The sequence below is a fragment of the Rhinolophus ferrumequinum genome, chromosome 21, assembly GCF_004115265.2.
Source record: "Rhinolophus ferrumequinum isolate MPI-CBG mRhiFer1 chromosome 21, mRhiFer1_v1.p, whole genome shotgun sequence".
NCBI classification, from domain to species: Eukaryota; Metazoa; Chordata; class Mammalia; order Chiroptera; family Rhinolophidae; genus Rhinolophus; species Rhinolophus ferrumequinum.
Genome location: NC_046304.1, coordinates 9,480,912 through 9,499,715, shown reverse-complemented (window position 1 = coordinate 9,499,715; position 18,804 = coordinate 9,480,912). Strand labels below are relative to the sequence as shown.

At 40.8% G+C, this 18,804-nt stretch overlaps 1 protein-coding gene across 1 annotated transcript in view; it reads left to right on the top strand.

Moving 5' to 3' along the window:
* GLP2R (glucagon like peptide 2 receptor) overlaps positions 1 to 18,804 on the top strand; it is a 63,922-nt gene that overhangs the window by 12,711 nt on the left and 32,407 nt on the right. Inside the window, exons 4-8 of the mRNA XM_033089098.1 lie at positions 2,226 to 2,347; positions 13,443 to 13,549; positions 15,598 to 15,751; positions 17,413 to 17,572; positions 18,618 to 18,678. Of these exons, the coding sequence (XP_032944989.1) occupies positions 2,226 to 2,347; positions 13,443 to 13,549; positions 15,598 to 15,751; positions 17,413 to 17,572; positions 18,618 to 18,678 (604 nt within the window). The remainder of the gene's footprint in view (positions 1 to 2,225; positions 2,348 to 13,442; positions 13,550 to 15,597; positions 15,752 to 17,412; positions 17,573 to 18,617; positions 18,679 to 18,804) is intronic.

Here is an 18,804-nt window from a genome sequence, read left to right as displayed (position 1 = left end):
CACGGGTCCCCTGCCTTCCAGCCACCTCCACAAAGCTTTCTAAAATGCACATTGGATTATGTTGGCCCATCACCAACACCTCTCAATGGTGCTCAAGACCTTCCATCACCTGGCCCTGCTGACCTCTCTAGCATTTTCTCTCACCTCCACTTCAGCCAAATAAATGACTCCCAGGCTCTTATACCTGCCTCACTCTTCCTGTCCAGTGCCTTTGTCCACACTTTTCTGTCTACATAGGCTGCGATAACATATAAACCCAACTTTAATCCTCAGCTTGAAATTTCATTCTTCTAGAAAGTTTCTCTTACTACTCCCCGAAGGGCAATGGCCCCCTGGATTTCTGAGGCCTCTTACGTACCTGTGCCGTCCTCCATCTTAGCATTTACAACACCTTATGACACCTTTATTTGCACGTTCCCTCCCCCCACTAGACTTGGAGCTGTGCCTCCTTCACTTTTGCATGCCCAGCTCAGAGCCTTACGGCTGGCATGAAGAACACAAGTGTCAGGTGATATTATTGTCATTCACTCATTCAACAAACATTTATTGAACACCTACTGTGTACCGAGCATTATTTTAAGTGCTTAGGATATTTTAATGACCAAACAGAATAAAATGCCTCTCCTTGGGGGGCTCACATTCTAGCAGCAGAGACAGACACTAATCAAAAAACATCATAAGTAAGTAACGTATAGAGTGTTTGAATGTGATGTATTTTAAACAAGATGGGGTGGGAGGGTTGGAGTAAGGGTAGCAAGTTGCTGCTATACATTGGGAGGTGAGGCTTTGTGACAAGGTGATGTGTTAGTGAAAACTTAAAGGAGGTAAGGGATTTAGCCAATAGGGGAAGAGAAGGAGTCAGTGAGTGCAAATTGTGCACTATTTGGGCATTATGTCTGGTGTACGCCATAAAAAGCAAGCAGGCCAATGTCGCTGGAGTGAAGGGTGAAAAGAAGCAATAGGAGGTTATATCAGAGAGCCCTGGGGCCAGACCTTACAGGGCTTTGTGGGAGACCCTGACTTGTTTTCAGAGAGCCCTTTGATGATTTGGGGTGAGGCATGATGTAATGTGGCTGACATTTTATTCAGCTCACTCTGACTGCGGGGTTAACTGTAGAGAAGGGGCACAAGTATCGAAGGTGTCCACAATAATCCAGGTGAGAGATATGGGTGGTTCCAGTTAGGGTGGTAGAAGGAAGTGAAAAGCAGTGATCAGATTCTGGATATACCTGAAGGTAGAGACGACAAGATTAGCTGATGAAGGGTATGAGAGACAGAAAAAAAACCAAGGATGGCTCCAAGGTTTGGGGCCAGAAAACTGGTAAGATGGGTTTGCCATCCACTGAGGGAGGAAAATATGTGGATGGAGCAGCTTTGAGGAGAAGATGAAGAGTTTGATTGGGTGGGGGGGTGGTGTTGTTTGAGATATTAATTAGACACCCTAACAAAGCTGTCAGGTGGGTACGTGGCAGGACGATGTGGGGATCCATTAATTAAATTCAGCAAATAGTTATTTTTGGCCCACTACATGCAGGATCAGGAGCAGGAAGTTCCGACACATTTTCATTTTTCATTTGCAAGTCCAGTCCCTTGTCATCCAGGTAAGAGGAATAGATGTGACTGAGTCACCAATGGCCATTACCATGGAAAGAGTTCATTGACCATCATTTGCACAAACACACTTTCATTTAATCCTCTCCCAAACTGTGGAGGGACAGTCTCATTATTATCCCCAGCGTTGATAAAGACACTGGAAGGCCCAAAGAGTGGGAGAGCCAGGCCCAAGGCCACAAAGCTTGTACCTGGCACAGCAGGCTTCGTCCACCACTTTCTCTTCTTCATGGCACCACCTCTTGAACATCAGGAAGAGATGCCCCACCCAGCAAGTACCAGCAGCCCCACCCAGTAGCCATCTCCCAGCTGGCCTGCCCCTCGGAGGGCTGTTACATCTCTAAGTCACCAGGGGCTGTTCTAGCTTCAGAGATTTTGATAAACACGGAAGCCATTAGTGGATCATGATTTGTTATGAAATGTAGAGGCTTTCGTGTTTTTCTTTCTGTCCCAAATAAACAGTAGGGATGTGAATGAGCCCCCAAAAGGGGAAGTGAAAATCCCTTTTCCCTGGGATTTTCCACAGCTTTGCGGTAAGGACTAGGGCCTTACCACGTGCTCAGGGAGCGGGCTGTGTGTTCTGACCTTTCCCCCAGAGCTGTGTTTACTTTCAGAGAACACAGGAAGGGCCTACAGACACTGCTTGGCTCAGGGCACTTGGCAGCTGCTGAAGAACTCCACAGATATTTGGCAGGATGACTCAGAATGCGCTGAGAACCACAGCTTCAAAGAAAACGTGAGTCTGCCTGGCTCGGTGATAACACGCCCCAGGGCCCAAAATACTCTCTGTCAGAGCCCCCACATGGCAGGCTGGCTTTCGGGGCCACACAGAAAGCTTTCCCCCAGCTTGTCTGCCCCAGACTCACTAAGGGCAAGTCCTCGGTCACACAAAACAGCACCCCTTCTGGCAGCCACTGAATGTCTTCTAATGCTAGGGTGAAATGTGAACCCCTGAGGGAAGTGAACCTTTCAGCTTTGGTCCTAGCCTTTTTGCTTGCTGCTCCCTCTGCCTGGAACACCTCTCTCCAGCTCTTCTGCAGCTTCTCCTTCTTGTCATTCAGGTTTTAGTTCAATGTCTCCTTCAAAGCGAAGTCTTCTTTGGCCACCCCATCAAGAGTGGCTGTCACAGTCACTTTCTACCACTCTGCCCACCACCCCGATATAGTCCCTTTACAGCTCCTGTCACTCTCCGACATGCTCCTGTGTTTGCTTATTTGTTATCTAGTCCCCTCATTAGAATGTGGACTGAATGGTAGCAGGAGATGTGAGCACCTAAGAGAACACACACTAAGCACAGGGGTTCCAAGGTGAAGGTCAAAGGCCAGACAGCCCGACTTCCTTCCAGACTATTTGCTTCCTAGCTCTTCATACCCAGACCCTTCACCTCTATACGACCCTGCTTCTTCCTCCATCCCATGGGGGTCATATTTATGGCATGTGATCTCTGTGAGGATACAAAGACTTAACAGACACACAATTCTGAGAGCCCCTGACCCAGCATGCCATATGTAGGACTGACTGTTCTGTCACCAGGACCCAGCACAGTAACTGGGCAATAAATCATCATAGCTGCTCAGCCAATGTTAGTTGGGTGAACAAACAAATCTATACTTCAGACATCTCTGCACTCATTTTCTTTCCAGGATCCTATTTTGCAGTCCCCTCAGGTACGGCTCTCCTCCCCCAAAGATCTCCTGTTTGTACAAACCCGGCCCACCTTCCTTCAAAGTGAAGTGCAAAAGGCAGCATGGACAGAGGAAACGGAGATTGGGAATCAGACAGATATCTAGGGCCGCATCTTGGTTTCTTTTATTCAGACACCCATGTAGTGTGGTAGATTTTTGCACCAGCCACTGGGGAGAAACAGTGAAGAAGGTATAGACGTTGCCTTCAACAAGCTCTGAGTCTCACGGGGCATAGGGACAAAGTGGAGATCGTGAGATACCACCTTAAAGAGTTAGGACTTTGCACCGAAAAGTAGGAGAGGGACATACCTCTGAATATGCTTCGGAAGAACCTCTCTGGCAAGTTGGAGAGAGGTCAGGAGTGGGGCCAGACTGGAGGCAGAGGCAGGAGGACAAGGAGAAGCCATTGCTGTAATTCAGCCCAGAAGTGGAGAGAACGCCAGTAGGGGTGGAGAGAGGAGGAGGGAGGCTAGATTTATAGGTTACGGAGCAAGGAAACAGTACGATCAGAGGCTGGGAGTGGGGTGAGAGGGTAGAGTCAAAGGCTATAAAAATCTCAGGTAGGCTTGGGCCCATGAGACGCTTTGAAATTCCCTTCACTGACACAGGGAAGACTCCTTGCCCTTTCATCTTTCCTGGGTTCTAGATATTTCACTACCGAATTCTTTGCCCTTATTTGAGACTGCAAACCACATCCCATCTCCTGCCCCCAAGCCGTGGCTCACTCCTTTCATAATTTAGCTCGATTTTGAAATTCTTTAGCTTTCTGAAGTCATTTTAACATTTTTCCATCCTATGGTAAAGATATTTTAATAAAGGTTGGGGATGCGAAGAGGTAAGGAGTTCAGTTCTAGAAACAATAATCGTGTGACTTAAGCCTACAACTTCTCTCCAAACCTCCCTGAAGTGGGGTTGACAGTGCCAACCTTGCACAGGCTGGTGTGAGGTTTGATGGGGCACTGGATGCAGAGTGAACCACCCAGGTCCTGGCCAACACTAGCCACTCGATAATTATGATTATCGAATGATTTTAGAATGATTTTTAGAATGATTTTAGAATGCAGTATGAATGTTTTTCCTCAGAATGTTTTTCCTGGTCCCAACAAACAGTGATCACAGTCCACTTGTCAATGTGGTTTTTGTGTCTGAAGATGGCTTTTCTAAAGTGGCTTCTTTGGGTTTATTTTTAAAATATATAATATTTTATTTGACTTACAAAAATAAAAATGTTAATTTTCTGTTAAAAGATTATATATATATATATATATATACACACACACATATATATGTGTATATATACACATATATATGAATTTTAATACTATTAAGGAGGTCTTCGAATAATTTTTGGTGCCACTTACAAACTAGTTATTTCAATGCAGTGTGAAATGTGAAATGATTTCACATTTCACACTGCATTAATACATTTAAGATATTAGATGCCTTAAATATATTAAATAGTTGCTAGAACAAGCAAATCTTTAATTCTTAAATAATTCTAGTTCATTGAATGTGTCAAACTTATCTGGTGAGTCTTCATTTTTTTAATAAGTCAATACTATTTTCAGTAAGTTTTCAATTTAAACTTAAAGTCAAATACTTATTGACATATTTCATGTTGAAGTCACAATACTAATTCTAATCCTCTAATATGCTATACTTTCAAAGTAGTTATACCAATTACATACAGATTGTGCAAATAATTTAAAAAGTCTCTATATGAGGGATCAATAAAAGGATGGATATGGGATGACACCAAGTCAAGTGTTGACAGTAGAATGTAGGTGGTGGCTATGCAGGTGCTCTTTGTAAAATTCCTTTAACTTTGCTGTGCATTTGACCACCCACGTGTAGCTCAGTTCCTTCAGAGCCCAGTGGGAGCTGGCATGTCCTGGGCTTTCCTAAGTCTGTCATATCTTCCCATAAGGAATGAAGAGCCTCCCATTGCTTCCTCTACATTTCCAGGGCATTTGTTCTAAACCTCTTTTTCACTTTATTACTTGATTTGAGTTGACAGAATTCTGTGTTCCTTATCCAGCTTTACCATGTGACAGGTCACACCTCTTAAAGGTACTAAAATGATACCTGTGTCTGGATTGGATTCAGCTAATCTCAAGAATTTGACTTTCATCAGGACACCAGACTCATACTAATTACACAGCTTGAATTAGGCAAACTGAATGTTTTTCTCATCTTCCCTCCTGGACTAAGTTGCTTGAGAACAATGACAAAATCATAGTTATATCTGAATATGCACCACCCCCTGGCCAGGTATTGGGATGCACAAAAGCCTTTGCCTACAGTGGGCACTTAATAAATACTGAATGAGTGATTTCACAAATTCTGACTGAGTGGGTCTGTCGTGGGGCCTAGGCATCCATACTGGCGCTAAAGTTCCCCTGGTGATTCTAGTGTGCCTCTGAGGCTGGGAACTGAGCCTTTAACTTTAAGGAGGAATTCACCAGCAGGTGTGTGGCGTCTGCTGCTGTTTCCGAGCTTTGGTCTGCAGTGGCCCAAGTCGGCAGACGAGGACGGCAGAACAAGATTTGAAAACTGCACTTTCCAAGACAGGGAATAAAGAATTCTCTCTTTAGAAAAGTCAAAACAAGGGCATTGCCTCATCCCCTCTGCAAGTGGCTGTGTTTCCAAGAATTCAAATACTTAAAAAACCCCAACAACTTCTAGCCATGTTTACCTGTGTTTCTAATAGAGGGTTGAACTTTTGCCCAAAAAAGGCTAGTATTAGTAAATCTTTGCCTTTCAGAGTTCTGGCAAACAAAATATGTTATGTTCTTCCAACTGACAAAACACGGGGGGTCTTTATGCACTTTAAATGGTACTTTTTAAGGAGATTGTGTATGTGTGTGCATATGTATATGTGTATGTAAGTGTATGTGTGTGCGTGTGTGTGTATATGTGTGCACATGAATAACTGTTAACAAGTATGTTTAGATTTGTTGGTACAGAATTGTGTTTAGTGGGGTTCAAATAAATTATCTTGCCTTACTTCAAGTTATTTTCTTTGCCTTTAAAAAAGTGCTTTCTATTCTCAAATACAGAATTTCATTGATATATAATTTGAATATGTATAATTTTAATGGTAAATTTTAATTTTAAATATAACATAATATATATCAATTGATATATATATATATATATCTGTTTTTTCCTAATATTTTACTTTGAAATATCCAAACATATAGAAAAGTTAAAAGAATAATAAAATAAACACTCATAGATCTGCTCTCTAGATTCAAAATGTATGAGCATTTTGCCATATTTGCTTTCTGTCTCTCTGAAATATTTGAAAATAATTTGCAGACATCGTGAAATTTCACCCCTAAATATTCATTGGGAATTTCCAAAGATTAAGGACATTATTCCACATTATTCTAATACCATTGTTTCAACTAAATAAAGTTAGCAGTAATTTCATCATATCAGTGAATTTTTCATCCATATTCAAATTTCTCCAATTATTCCCCCCAATTTTTATAGCTTTTCTTCCCTAGACCAGGATCTCATCCAGGTTCACATATTACATTTAGTTTGAGATCACTTTAGTATCTTTTAACGTAGAACAGTCCTTCCATGCCACGCCCCCCGACCCTGCCACCCTTCAACATTGGATTTCAACATTGGAAGAGACCAGAAGAACTTTCTTGTAGAACGTCACACTACCTGCATTTGTTTGACTGTTTCCTCCGGTTGTCATCAATGTGCTCCCTCATCTTCTGTATTTCCTGTAAGCTGCAAGTTAGGTTTAGAGGCTTGACAAGGTTCAAGGTAATCCTTGCAGGTGCTATGTATATTGTATAGCATCACACCAGGAGATCAAAACGTCAGGTGTCACACTATAATGATGTTATGTTTGATCACTTGGTCAAGGTACCAACAGCCAGATCTCTCCGTGGTAAAGGTACAGTTATCCTCTTGTATTTGGCCAGTAATTGGTGGGGTGATACTTTAGTACCATGTGTTTATCTTGTTCCCTCACAAACCTTCATCAGTGTTTTAATCTTCACTAACGATGCTTTCTTGAATTGATTCAAACTTATCATTCCTTCTACATTTCGTAGCTGGCAGTCTTCTGAAAGACCGCCTCCCTCTACCCTCCTTTTTTGAGTATCAGTATGGACTTACAGATTGCTTTATTCACTTATACTTATTATTCTTTTTGATGCTCAACGTTTTGTAGATTTAGTTAGTGAAATCCCTTCAAACTGACTTTTGTGTACTTTTGCTATAATCCCATTTGTCTTGTAGCAGTTCCTTATTTTCTGACACAAGAAACTAGTCCAAGCTCATCTTGCATTTTCCCTGTTCCAAGCCCAGATCAGCTATATCTTCAGAGTCCTGGCTTCTTCAAGTGGAGGAATGGTAGTAGAAATCAAGATCTAAGCGCTAGGTGTTCTCATTGCCACTACTAGATCCTAGGGCCTTTCAGTGTACAGACTTAGGAATAAAATATTCTCTACATTCAAGATTTACTTCATACTGATAATTCCGATTTAAAGTTCACATTTAGGACTTTTCCTTGTCTCCTTTTATTTTGTATTATGTATCTTTCCTCTTTCAGTGAAAATTTTGCTTCCTAATAACATTTTCATATTTATTTAGCTTTTCCTACAGTACACGCAAAATAATTTCAACTTTAAAATATTAAAATATAAATCTACTTGATAAAATTTCAGATTTCTTTGCAGCTCTTTATCCTTAGATTATATCCCATGTTCAAAGTACTGTGTTCATAATTATTTGAAATAATTATAAAATGGTCATGTTACAAATAAACAATTTTATTCATTTGTTTTTATTAGTGCTAAGGGCTTGTCTTTTTCATTCTTTTAATTCTATTTTTTAGTGAATAAAATATTGACAGGGTTTTAAAGCCAAAACTATACAAAAAGTATCATCAATGAACTCTCATTTCTATCACTGTCTCCACCCTATTTCTACCTGCTCCTTATAGATAATCATTTTTATCACTTTTTTGGTTTATTTTTTCTCTCTTTTCTTTATCTTTACTTTCTATCAAATTATAATATACATCTTATGTTTATTTTTGCAAAACTATTATTTCCCCATTTTTCTTACACAAAAGGCAGGATACCAGATGCCCTATTCTGCATCTTGCTTTTTCACTTAACAACATGTCCAGGAAATTGCTCTATATCAGTTCCTAGGAACATTTCTCTCTCTCTCTCTCTCTCTCTCTCTCTCTCTCTCTCTCTCTCTCTCTCTCTCTCTCTTTCTCTCTCTTCTTTCCCCTTACAGCTGCATAGTTCTCCACCTTGTATATCTACTATGTTTTATTCAGTCACTCTCCTATGCCCATTTGGATTATTTACAACATTTATTACTAATGACATTGCTTTGAATAACATTGTATGTGTATGGTTGTTCATATTTGTGGTGGTAGATCTTTTGGAAGAGTCCTAGAAATGGGATTGCTGGATTAAAGGTAGATACATACATAATTTTGTCAGAAATTGACAAATTCCCTTCCATAGGGGTTGTACTATTTTGTCATCCCTTAGCAGTGTTTGAGAATGCCCATTTCCTTGGTGGGTGCATATTACACACTGATAATGAAGCATTTCATAAAGATGTTTAAGTGATTTCAGATTTACCAGTTGGTCCTGAGAGTGAGCTGGAGACTATCCGGGTGTTCTGGGGCCTCTAGGAAAGTAGTCAGGTTTTGGTAGAGTCCTGAATATATAGACGGTTTAAGAAACTTTTCTAAAGTACAATTAAACCAACTGTCCCAGGTGCTATTGGTGCCCAAACATTTCCCCTTGCCCTAACCAATTCAGTACACAACTGTCTAGCTTCTTACCACTAGTATGTGCATTTCTTTGTTGGTTCTCTGGTTCTTGAGCCCACTTTGTCTGCTAAAAGCCAGGCCAGATGTGCCAGTGATTTAATGCCCCACAGGAGTAGCATTCAGAAGGAATGCTGGCTAGCCAACACTTTTATTTCAGCCCAGTAACACTGATTTTGGCCTTTTGATCCAGAACTTTACAACAATAAATCATCTTGTGTTTAAGCCACCAAATTTGTGGTAATTCATTACAGCAGTCAGAATAAATTCACATAAAAAGGCATCTTTTAAAAATTGGTGAAGGAGTAAATGCTTTCCCCTAAAATCTTTAACAAGGTAATAGTTCACTCTTTTTATTTCTGTTCAAAATTGTACAGGAGGTCCCAGCCAGAGCAATAATGCAAGAAAATAAATAAAAAATATAGAGTTTGGAAAAGAACAAGTAAAAATGTTATTCACAGACATGATCGTCTATAGGAAATCTCACACAAAGGAATCTACACAAAACACTACTGATACTAATAAGTGAACTTAGCAAGGTTTCAGAATACAGATCAATATATAAAAATCAATTTACTCCTATATACTAACAATGAGCAATTGAAAATTGAAACTAAAAAAACAATACTATTTATAGCAGCATTAAAAATATGAAACACACAGGGATAAATCTGACAAAAGACAAGCAGGACCTATATACTAAAAACTACAAAGCATTGTGGAAATAAATGAAAGAAAACCTAACTAAATGGAGGGATATACTATGTTCATGGGCTCTAAATTGATTTATAGTTTCAATGCAATCCCCATCAAAATCCCAGTAGAATTATTGTGGAAATTGACAAGCTGATTCTAAAATTTATATGGAAACACAAATATATAGAATAGCCAAAACAATCTTGAAAAAAAAAGAAAAAGTGGAAGACTAACATTAACTGATTTCAAGAATTACTATAAAGCTATAGTAATCAAGACATTGCAGTATTGGCATAAAGATAAATGTATAGTACAACAGAACAGAATAGAGAATCCAGAAACAGACCAAACATATAAAGGCAATTGATTTTTGATAAAAGTGCCAAAGCAATACAATGGGGAAAGAATAATCTTACCAACAAAGGGTGCCAGAACAATTGGATGCAAAAAAAACTGAACTTTAATCCTTGCCTCACACCATGAATAAAAATTAACTAGAAATGGATCATAGACCTAAATGTAAAAGCCCAATCTATTAAACTTCTAGGAAAAACATAGCTGAAAATCATAAGGCCCTTGGGTTAGGAAAATATTTTAAAATAGGACACAAAAAGCATAAAGTGTAAAAGAAAAATTTGATAAATTGGACTTTATCAAAATAAAAAGAAACCTCTGCTCTTCTAAAAACACTGTTAAAAATATAAAAAGGCAAGCCACAGAATGGGAGAAAGTGTTTGCAAAACACACACTTGACAAGAGATTTATATCTAGAATACATAAAGAACATTTACAATTTAAAATTAAGACAAACAATCCAATTTAAAAGGTACCCAAATATTTGAACAGATACTTTACCAAATAAGATATACAGATGGGAAATAAGTACATGGAATGATTCTCAACATCATTATTCATTTTAGAAATGCAAATTGAAAAATAAGATACTACTACACACCAATTAGAATGACTAAAATTTAAAAGACTGACTGTATGAAGTGTTAGTAGATTCTAGAGCAGCTGGAACTCTCATATACTGCTGGTGAGAACGTAAATTGATATAACTTATTTAGAAAATAGTTTGGCAGTTTCTTAAGAAGTTAAAACGTATACCACACTACCCCACCATTTTATTTCTGGATATTTATCTCAGAGAAATGAAAACCTATGTCCACATAAAAACTTGAACAGAAATTTTCATAGCAGCTTTATTTGTGAATGCCAAACTTTGAAAACAATCCACATGTCCATTAATAGGTGAGTGGATAAAGAAATTGTGGTATATTCACAATGGAATACTACTCAGCAATAAAAGGAGAATGAACTATTGATACATTCTATGACATGCATGAATCTCAAAATAATTATTCTGAGGAAAATAAGCCTGACAAAACAAGAGTACATATCAAAACATTCCATTTATAGGGCCGCCCCGGTGGCTCAGGCGGTCGGAGCTCCATGCTCCTAACTCCAAAGGCTGTTGGTTCGATTCCCCCATGGGCCTGTGGGCTCTCAACCACAAGTTTGCCTTGAGTTCAGTTCCTTGAGTCCCGCAAGGGATGGTGGGCTCCGCCCCCTGCAACTAAAATTGAACACGGCACCTTGAGCTGAGCTGCCTCCTGGATGGCTCAGTTGGTCAGAGCACGGGCTCTCAACCACAAGGTTGCCAGTTCAATTCCTCGACTCCCGCAAGGGATGGTGGACTGTGCCCCCTGCAACTAGCAATGGCAACTGGACCTGGAGCTGAACTGCGCCCTCTGCAACTAAGACTGAAAGGACAACTTGGCTTGGGAAAAAAAGTCCTGGAAGTACACACTGTTCCCCAATAAAGTCCTGTTCCCCTTCCCCAATAAAATCTTTAAAAACAAACAAACAAAAAAAACCCCAACATTCCATTTATACAAAATTTTATAAAATGCAAACTAATCTCTAATGACAGAAAGCAGAGCAATATTTGCCTCAGCATAAGGTGGCAGGGGGTAGTGAGAAGAAATGTATCACAAAGTATCATAAGGAAACTTTTGGGAGGTAATGGAAATGTTCATTATTTTGAATGTGGAAATGAAATCACAGATATTTTCATGTTCAAATTCATCAAGGTTTATACTTTAAATATGAGCAGTATACTGTATACTAGTTTTACTTCAATAGAGTTGATAAAACTTATGCAGAGAAGTTTAAGACATAATTTAGTAGGTAATTTTTTTACTGTGGTTTCTTCTACAAAAATTTATTTAGAAACATAATCTTGATGGTGATACACGGTGTGATAAAAAAAAACTATGATGAATGTTTAAATAAAAAAAATATTACAGTAAAAGACACATTGCCATTAATCTCCCTCAAAATATTCCCTCTCAGTTTGAACACATTTATCCTATCATTCTTGCCACTTTCTGAAGCAGTTCTGGAAGTCCTCTTTCATGAGTGTCTTTAGTTGTGCTGTCCTGGCTGCCTTGATGTCCTGAATTGAGTCAAAAAGTTTACCTTTCGTGGACATTTTGACTTTGGGGAAGAGACAGAAGTGGCATGGTGCCAGACCTGGTGAATAAGGTGGATGAGGACACACCGTAACATATTTATTGGAAAGAAATTGCTGTATACCAGAAGCGATGTGTGACATGGAGCATTGTCATGATGGAGGATAATTTATGGCACACTTTAAAACACACCTCTCAACCATAGCTCACATCCTACTGACTGCACTAAACAAGTTGAAACTTGTCACACATTGTTACTAAGGTTCCACATAGCACTTCCCATATTGAAGATCCCTGCCTTTCCATTGGATGGCACTCAGCAGCAGCATTTACCATATTTTGTGATCACAATGGAAAGGCTCCATGTCACACATTGCTTCTGGTAGGCAATTTCTGTCAAATAAAAAAATTATGGTGTGTCCTCATCCACCTTATTCACCGTATCTGGCACCGTGTGACTTCTGGCTCTTCCCCAAAGTCAAAATGTCCATGAAAGGTAAACGTTTTGAATCGATTCAGGACATCGAGGCAGCCATGACAGCACAACTAAAGACACTCACGAAAGAGGACCTCCAGAACTGCTTCAGAAAGTGGCAAGAACGATGAGATAAATGTATTCGAAGTGAGGGGGATTAATGACAATGTGCGTTTTACAGTAATAAACTTTTTTATTTAAATACTCAATGTATTATTTGATCACATCTCGAATGCAGGAGGAATTAAATGAGAAAGTGAGATTCCATTGGAGAACCACACTTAATAAAACACAATTTTCAGTAAATTATTCTCTCTTCATAATCAGGCTATCCTGGGACTCTGAGAAAATATTCCAGTGTTTCATTAGGTCTTTGTCTAAGAGGTCCTCTATGAAAAGTTATTTTAGGAGGAGACATCCAGTCGGAAACCTGGACCCATCTTCCAGAGAGAGGGACCCCTACATTCTAGGGACAGCTTGCCCAGGGGCAAAGAACCTGTGCTTGTTTCCAAGACACCCTCTTGTCCTGGGCACACTTTTTCTATATTATTGTGAATCTAGGTGCACCAATGCTGGGCTGGGGGTTAATGCCTAGAGCCTTGGTGGTCATGGGCAGGGAGCTGGGAGACCATGGGAGCCTAGCTTGGTGGTCATGTCTCTTCCTCTGTGTTCAGGTGGAACACCACGCCTTGCTGTCGACCTTGCAGATGTTGTACACCGTGGGGTACTCCCTCTCAATTGTCTCCCTCCTCCTGGCTCTCACCCTCCTCTTGTTTCTTCGGTGAGTGGAACTTGGCTGGCATTTGTTCAGGCATGTCCCCTGGAATTTGCTCATTGGCTACCTCCTGAAGGCAGTAGAAGACTGGGCTGGATGATGTCACAGCTCGTCAGAGCTGGAAGAGTCCCCAGTCCATCCATCCTATTTGGCAGGTGAAGGGAAAAGGGACGTCAGAGTCCTGTGCGAGGCACTGAGTCACCCCAGGTCACAAAGCACAGTGAGAATTGGAATCTGGGAGTCCTACATCTGCTTTTGCTTCTTCTGGCTTAGATAAGCTCCCGTGTGCCAGGCCCTGCTCTAAATTTCTAATCACACCCATTACTACCACAACCCATTCTCACCATAACTCTACCAGAGACATTATTTTTACAGAAGAGATTAAGAAACTTCCCCCAAAGCAAATTAGTGAGTGGTAGAGCTGGGATTTCAATCTAGGGCCCTCTGATTCCAATTAGCTGTCAATCATTTGAGTGCTTCCTCAGAGCCAGGCACTGTTCTAAGCACGTTACGTGCATTAAGTAATTAAGTCTCATCGTAATCAGAATAAAGATTAATTTTCATCCTAGGAGATTAGCATTATTATTACCCTTATTTTATAAGTGAGTTAACTAAAATATGGAGAGATCAAGCAACTTGCCCAAGATCACACAGCTGGTGAGTGAAGGAGCCCGGATGACAATCAGGAAGCGTAGAGCCTGAGCATTTTCTCTCCCTAATACTCTCAGAATCCAAAGCCTGGGGACATTTTACTAAATCACTTTTTTAGAAATCACCCAAATGAGATATTTATAGACCCAGTAGGGAGCCCTTCGAGGCTGTCTCTCGGTCAGGAACATAACTGAGTATATAATGTGGCAGAATGAGCACTCAGCATGGAAGCAGGAGACCTGGATGGGGCCGTGGAGACCTGGGTGCCAGTTCCAGAGCAGCTCCTCACCTGGGCTCTCTTAGCCCCAGGTCTGGCCCTACCCTGCCCCTCAATCCCAGGACGATCTATGGCTCCTGGAGCAGCGTCATGATCACCTACCCCATGGGGAGAGAAATTCTTGAACAATGGGAGAATTGCACAGCCTGTTTCACTGCTTTCGGCAACCTCCTCCGCTCATCTTCTCAAAGTCTCATAAACAAGCCAGGAGAAAATAAGTGCCCAACCCTGCAGGAAGTAACTAGCAGAGCCTCGGTCAATCAAGTGTCCATTTTGCCTCAGGCACTGGGAAGAGAAACACCCAGTCCCTCCCCTTGAATAATCCCAGTTTAGTTAGGGAGAAAGATGCATAAATCATAAAACACAAGGACCTGCTTCAAATCTTTATTCAGAATTTAAAATATTATAGCTCTAAAGCAAGGCAGGGCTAGAAATGTGCTGCACAGGGGCCCAGGCAGGGTAAGAGCAGAGTGATGGAAGAAGGTCCTTTCAGCTACAGAGAGAGCACAGTTTTACATCCGCTGGTACAAAAAAGAGCCTGCAGGAAGCTCCAGGTGGGTGAGGGAGAGGTAATGGGAGCTGACATTTTCTGGGCACTTATTCTGTGCCAGGTACTGTGTGAGCACTTTTCACCCATTAACTAATTGAGTTCTCACCGCAACCCTTTGAAGTAAGTGCTCATGTTCTCACTGTCAGTAGGGCCCCAGAGAGTCATATTTGGGCTTCAGAATTTCTGGGTCCCAACCTGCCATTTACTGCTCTGGGACTTTGGACAGGCCACTTCACCTTTCTGCCTCAATTACCCCTTTTGTAAAGACAGGATAATAATAGTATCTACTCCTTCAGTGGTTGTAAGGAGTAAAGATACCCGTAAGTACCTCTACCTGTGAATGGTTTGAAATATAGCCCAGCATGTTGAATATGTTATATAGATTTTAGCTATTATTACCCCAGGAGGAAAACGAAGCACAGAAGAGTAAGATCACATAACCCAGCCATCCAGCTCTGCAGCCTTCATGACAAACCTCTGCCCTTCAGTGGTAGATACACAGGCGTTTCAGACACACACTTGTTAGTTTGAGCCATTCTTTCCTGAGGGAGGTCACTCGGTTTTCTCCTTGCACAGGAAACTCCACTGCACACGCAACTACATCCACATGAACTTGTTTGCTTCTTTCATCCTGAGAGCTGTGGCTGTGCTCGTGAAGGACATCATCCTTTACAACTCTTACTCCAAGAGGCCCAACAATGAGAAAGAGTGGATATCCTATGTGTCAGAGGTACGTCCTTCCTTCCTATTGGCTTCCCACCCGGTGGGTCAGAACAGGTAATTAGAGCAAGAAGGTGGGGTTGGGGAGGGGAAGAGAGGTATAACGGGGTAGTTAGAGATGCATCAGCCGACTTTAAAAACAAAAAACCCTCACAAGAATAGGGCAGGTAAAGGAAAGCAGCATCAGAAGATTTCACTTTGGGGTTGCTCAACAGTCCTTCGTTGGGAAATTTCTTCATCTGTAAAAAAAAGATTGAACCAGATCAACCTTTTATATTATTGCTATTTTTTAAAAGCATCACAGCTTTTCCACATTGAAATCTGCATCTGTTGAGATGATGTTTCTTTTATCCTGTTCATAATGAATGTAGTAACCTGTTAAATTAAACTTGCATTCCTGGAATAAACCCAAGTAGGTTCTGATATATTATTCTTCCTCCTATATTGCTGGGTTCTATTTGTTAACACTGTGTTTTATGTAGCATTTTCTCATCTACATTCATGAATAATTTTCTTTTCTTGCAATGCCTTTGTTAAGTTTTTGGATAAAGTTTATGCTAATCTCTCGAAGCAAATAAGACTTGTTCCCTCTTTCTCTATTCTCTGGAAGAATTTATTTAAGATGGGTATTACTTCTTCCTTAAATGTTCGATAGATTTTACCAATGAAATCATTTGGGCCCAGAGTTTTCTTTATTGGGAGGCTTTTAATTATGGATTAATTATGACTCTTACATTCAAATTTTCTGTTTCTTCTCATGTCACTAGATAACTTGTGTTTTTCTAGGAATTTGTCTACTTCATATAACATTTGAAATTTACTGGCATAATATTGTTCATAGTCTCTTAAGATCTTTTTAAGATCTATTTCATTTATGGTGGTGTTCCTTTTTTGATTCCTGATACTGAGTATTTGTACTTTCACTCTCTTTTTCCTCCCTTAATCATCCTTGCCAGGAGTTTCTCAGTTTTGTTGGATTTTTCAAAGAACAAACTTTTGGCATTATTTATTCTCTTTATTTTATATTCTTGATTTCATTAATTTCTGCTTTCATCTCTATTATTTTTCCATGTACTTTCTTTGGGTTTAATTTGCTGTTTTATTTTCTGACATGATATTTAAGATAATTGATTTTCAGCCTTTCTCTTTTTAAATTAATGCATTTAAGGCTATAAGTTTCATTCTAAGCATGCTATTAACTGCATAGCACAAATTTTGATATGCAGAATTTTCCTTTCGTTCAATTCAGAAATAAGTTCTAATTTCTATTATCATTTCTCCTTTGATTCATGGGTTATTAAGAAGTTCATTTCCTCATCTTTAGTCCAAATGAAGATTTTTTGGTTATTGACTTCTAGCTTACTTGAACTAAGATCAAAGAACATACTGTTTAGTGTTTCCTTAAGGAAAGTTGCTGATGATAAATTCTCTCTGTTTTTGTTGGTCTAAAAATATTTATAATGTCAAGGAAGAGGCTGGGCTTTGAAACCTACATGAAGCCCTCCTCCACATTTTGATATTGTTGCCAACCTCTCTCAGACGATCAGCAAGGGTTTGGGAGAGAGGGAAGTAAAGAGGGAGGTATCGTACGTAGGGAGGCCTTCTCCACCCTCTTGAGGTCCAGATCCGAGGAACACAGAAACTCACCTTCAAGTGCTCTGTCCTGTGCAGATGTCCGCCTCCTGCCGCTCAGCCCAGGTTCTCCTGCACTACTTCGTGGCTGCTAATTACTCATGGCTTCTGGTGGAAGGCCTTTACCTCCACACACTGCTGGAGCCCATAGTGCATCCTGAGAGGCGGCTCTGGCCCAGATACCTGCTGGTGGGCTGGGGTGAGTGACCTGAACCCCCGGCCTCTTTCCCTGGGGACCCTTCAAAATGTGGAAGTCCAATAGAGTCTTTGGTCAGAGTTAGAGACCCAACTGGAGGGAAGCTTCTAGGACAGAATTCTTCAATGACAAGTGACTCTGAAGAGAGGGGTGTGTGTGTGTGTGTGTGTGTGTTCAGGACACAGACAGGTATGCACACACAAGTGCCATAGACCCAATGCACACGTTCCAAAATTGAGAAGGTTTTTGTTAGCATCAGATGACATTCGTCCTACTCTGTCCCCAACTATGTTGGCCTGCTGTGGCTGTCATAACAAAAGACCGTAGACTGCATGGCTTATACAACAGACATTTACTTCTCACAGTTACGTAGGCTGGAAAGTCTGAGATCAGGATGCCAGCATGGTTGAGTTTCTGGTGAGAGCCCGCTTCCTGACCTTCAGACAGCTGTGTTCTTGCTGTGACCTCACATGGTAGAGGGAGAGAGAGAGAGCAAGAGAGAGAAAGCAGCTCTGTGGTCTCTTTTCATAAGGGCATTAATCCCACCATGATGGCAGCCCCACCCCACCCCGACCTCTTCCAAACCCAGTTACCTCCAAAGGGTTCATCTCCAAATCTCATCATGTTGGGGGTTAGGACTTCAACATATTAATCTGGGGGGTACACAAACCGTAACACCAACTCAGTCTTTAAGATGATGTCTGGAATCCCTGTTGTCACAACCGTTTGGATGATTTTAGACTATAGGATACAGAGGAAATAAGCTTGGTCTACAATTCAGAAGGTTTTGGTTAATATCTTTGAATTTACTCTAAGCTGTTTATGACATGTGGCAAGTCCGTTCTCCTCTCCACTTCCTGGTTTGTCTGACAGTAAAACAATGGATGGGCTCTGTGCCACCCTAGGTCTCCAGTTTTCAGTCTGCAATTCTATGATGTTTGGGCTTTTATAAGTTTTAATCAGCTGTGCTTGGCCCGTTAGGCTGGGGTGGGAGGCAGGCAGGTTTGGCCAACCAGCTCCTAACTACCTTTCCCTCTTCTGTCCCCAGCCTTCCCATTGCTGTTTGTTGTACCGTGGAGTATCGCCCGTGCACAGTTGGAGAACACAGGGTAGGTACTAATTTACCTGTTTTCTCACTTCCATGAGCCGGTAATTCACAGGTATGCCTAAACACAAGGATATATATATATACCATTTCCTGAAGAGACTACCCACTCCCTTCCATTTTGGCCATC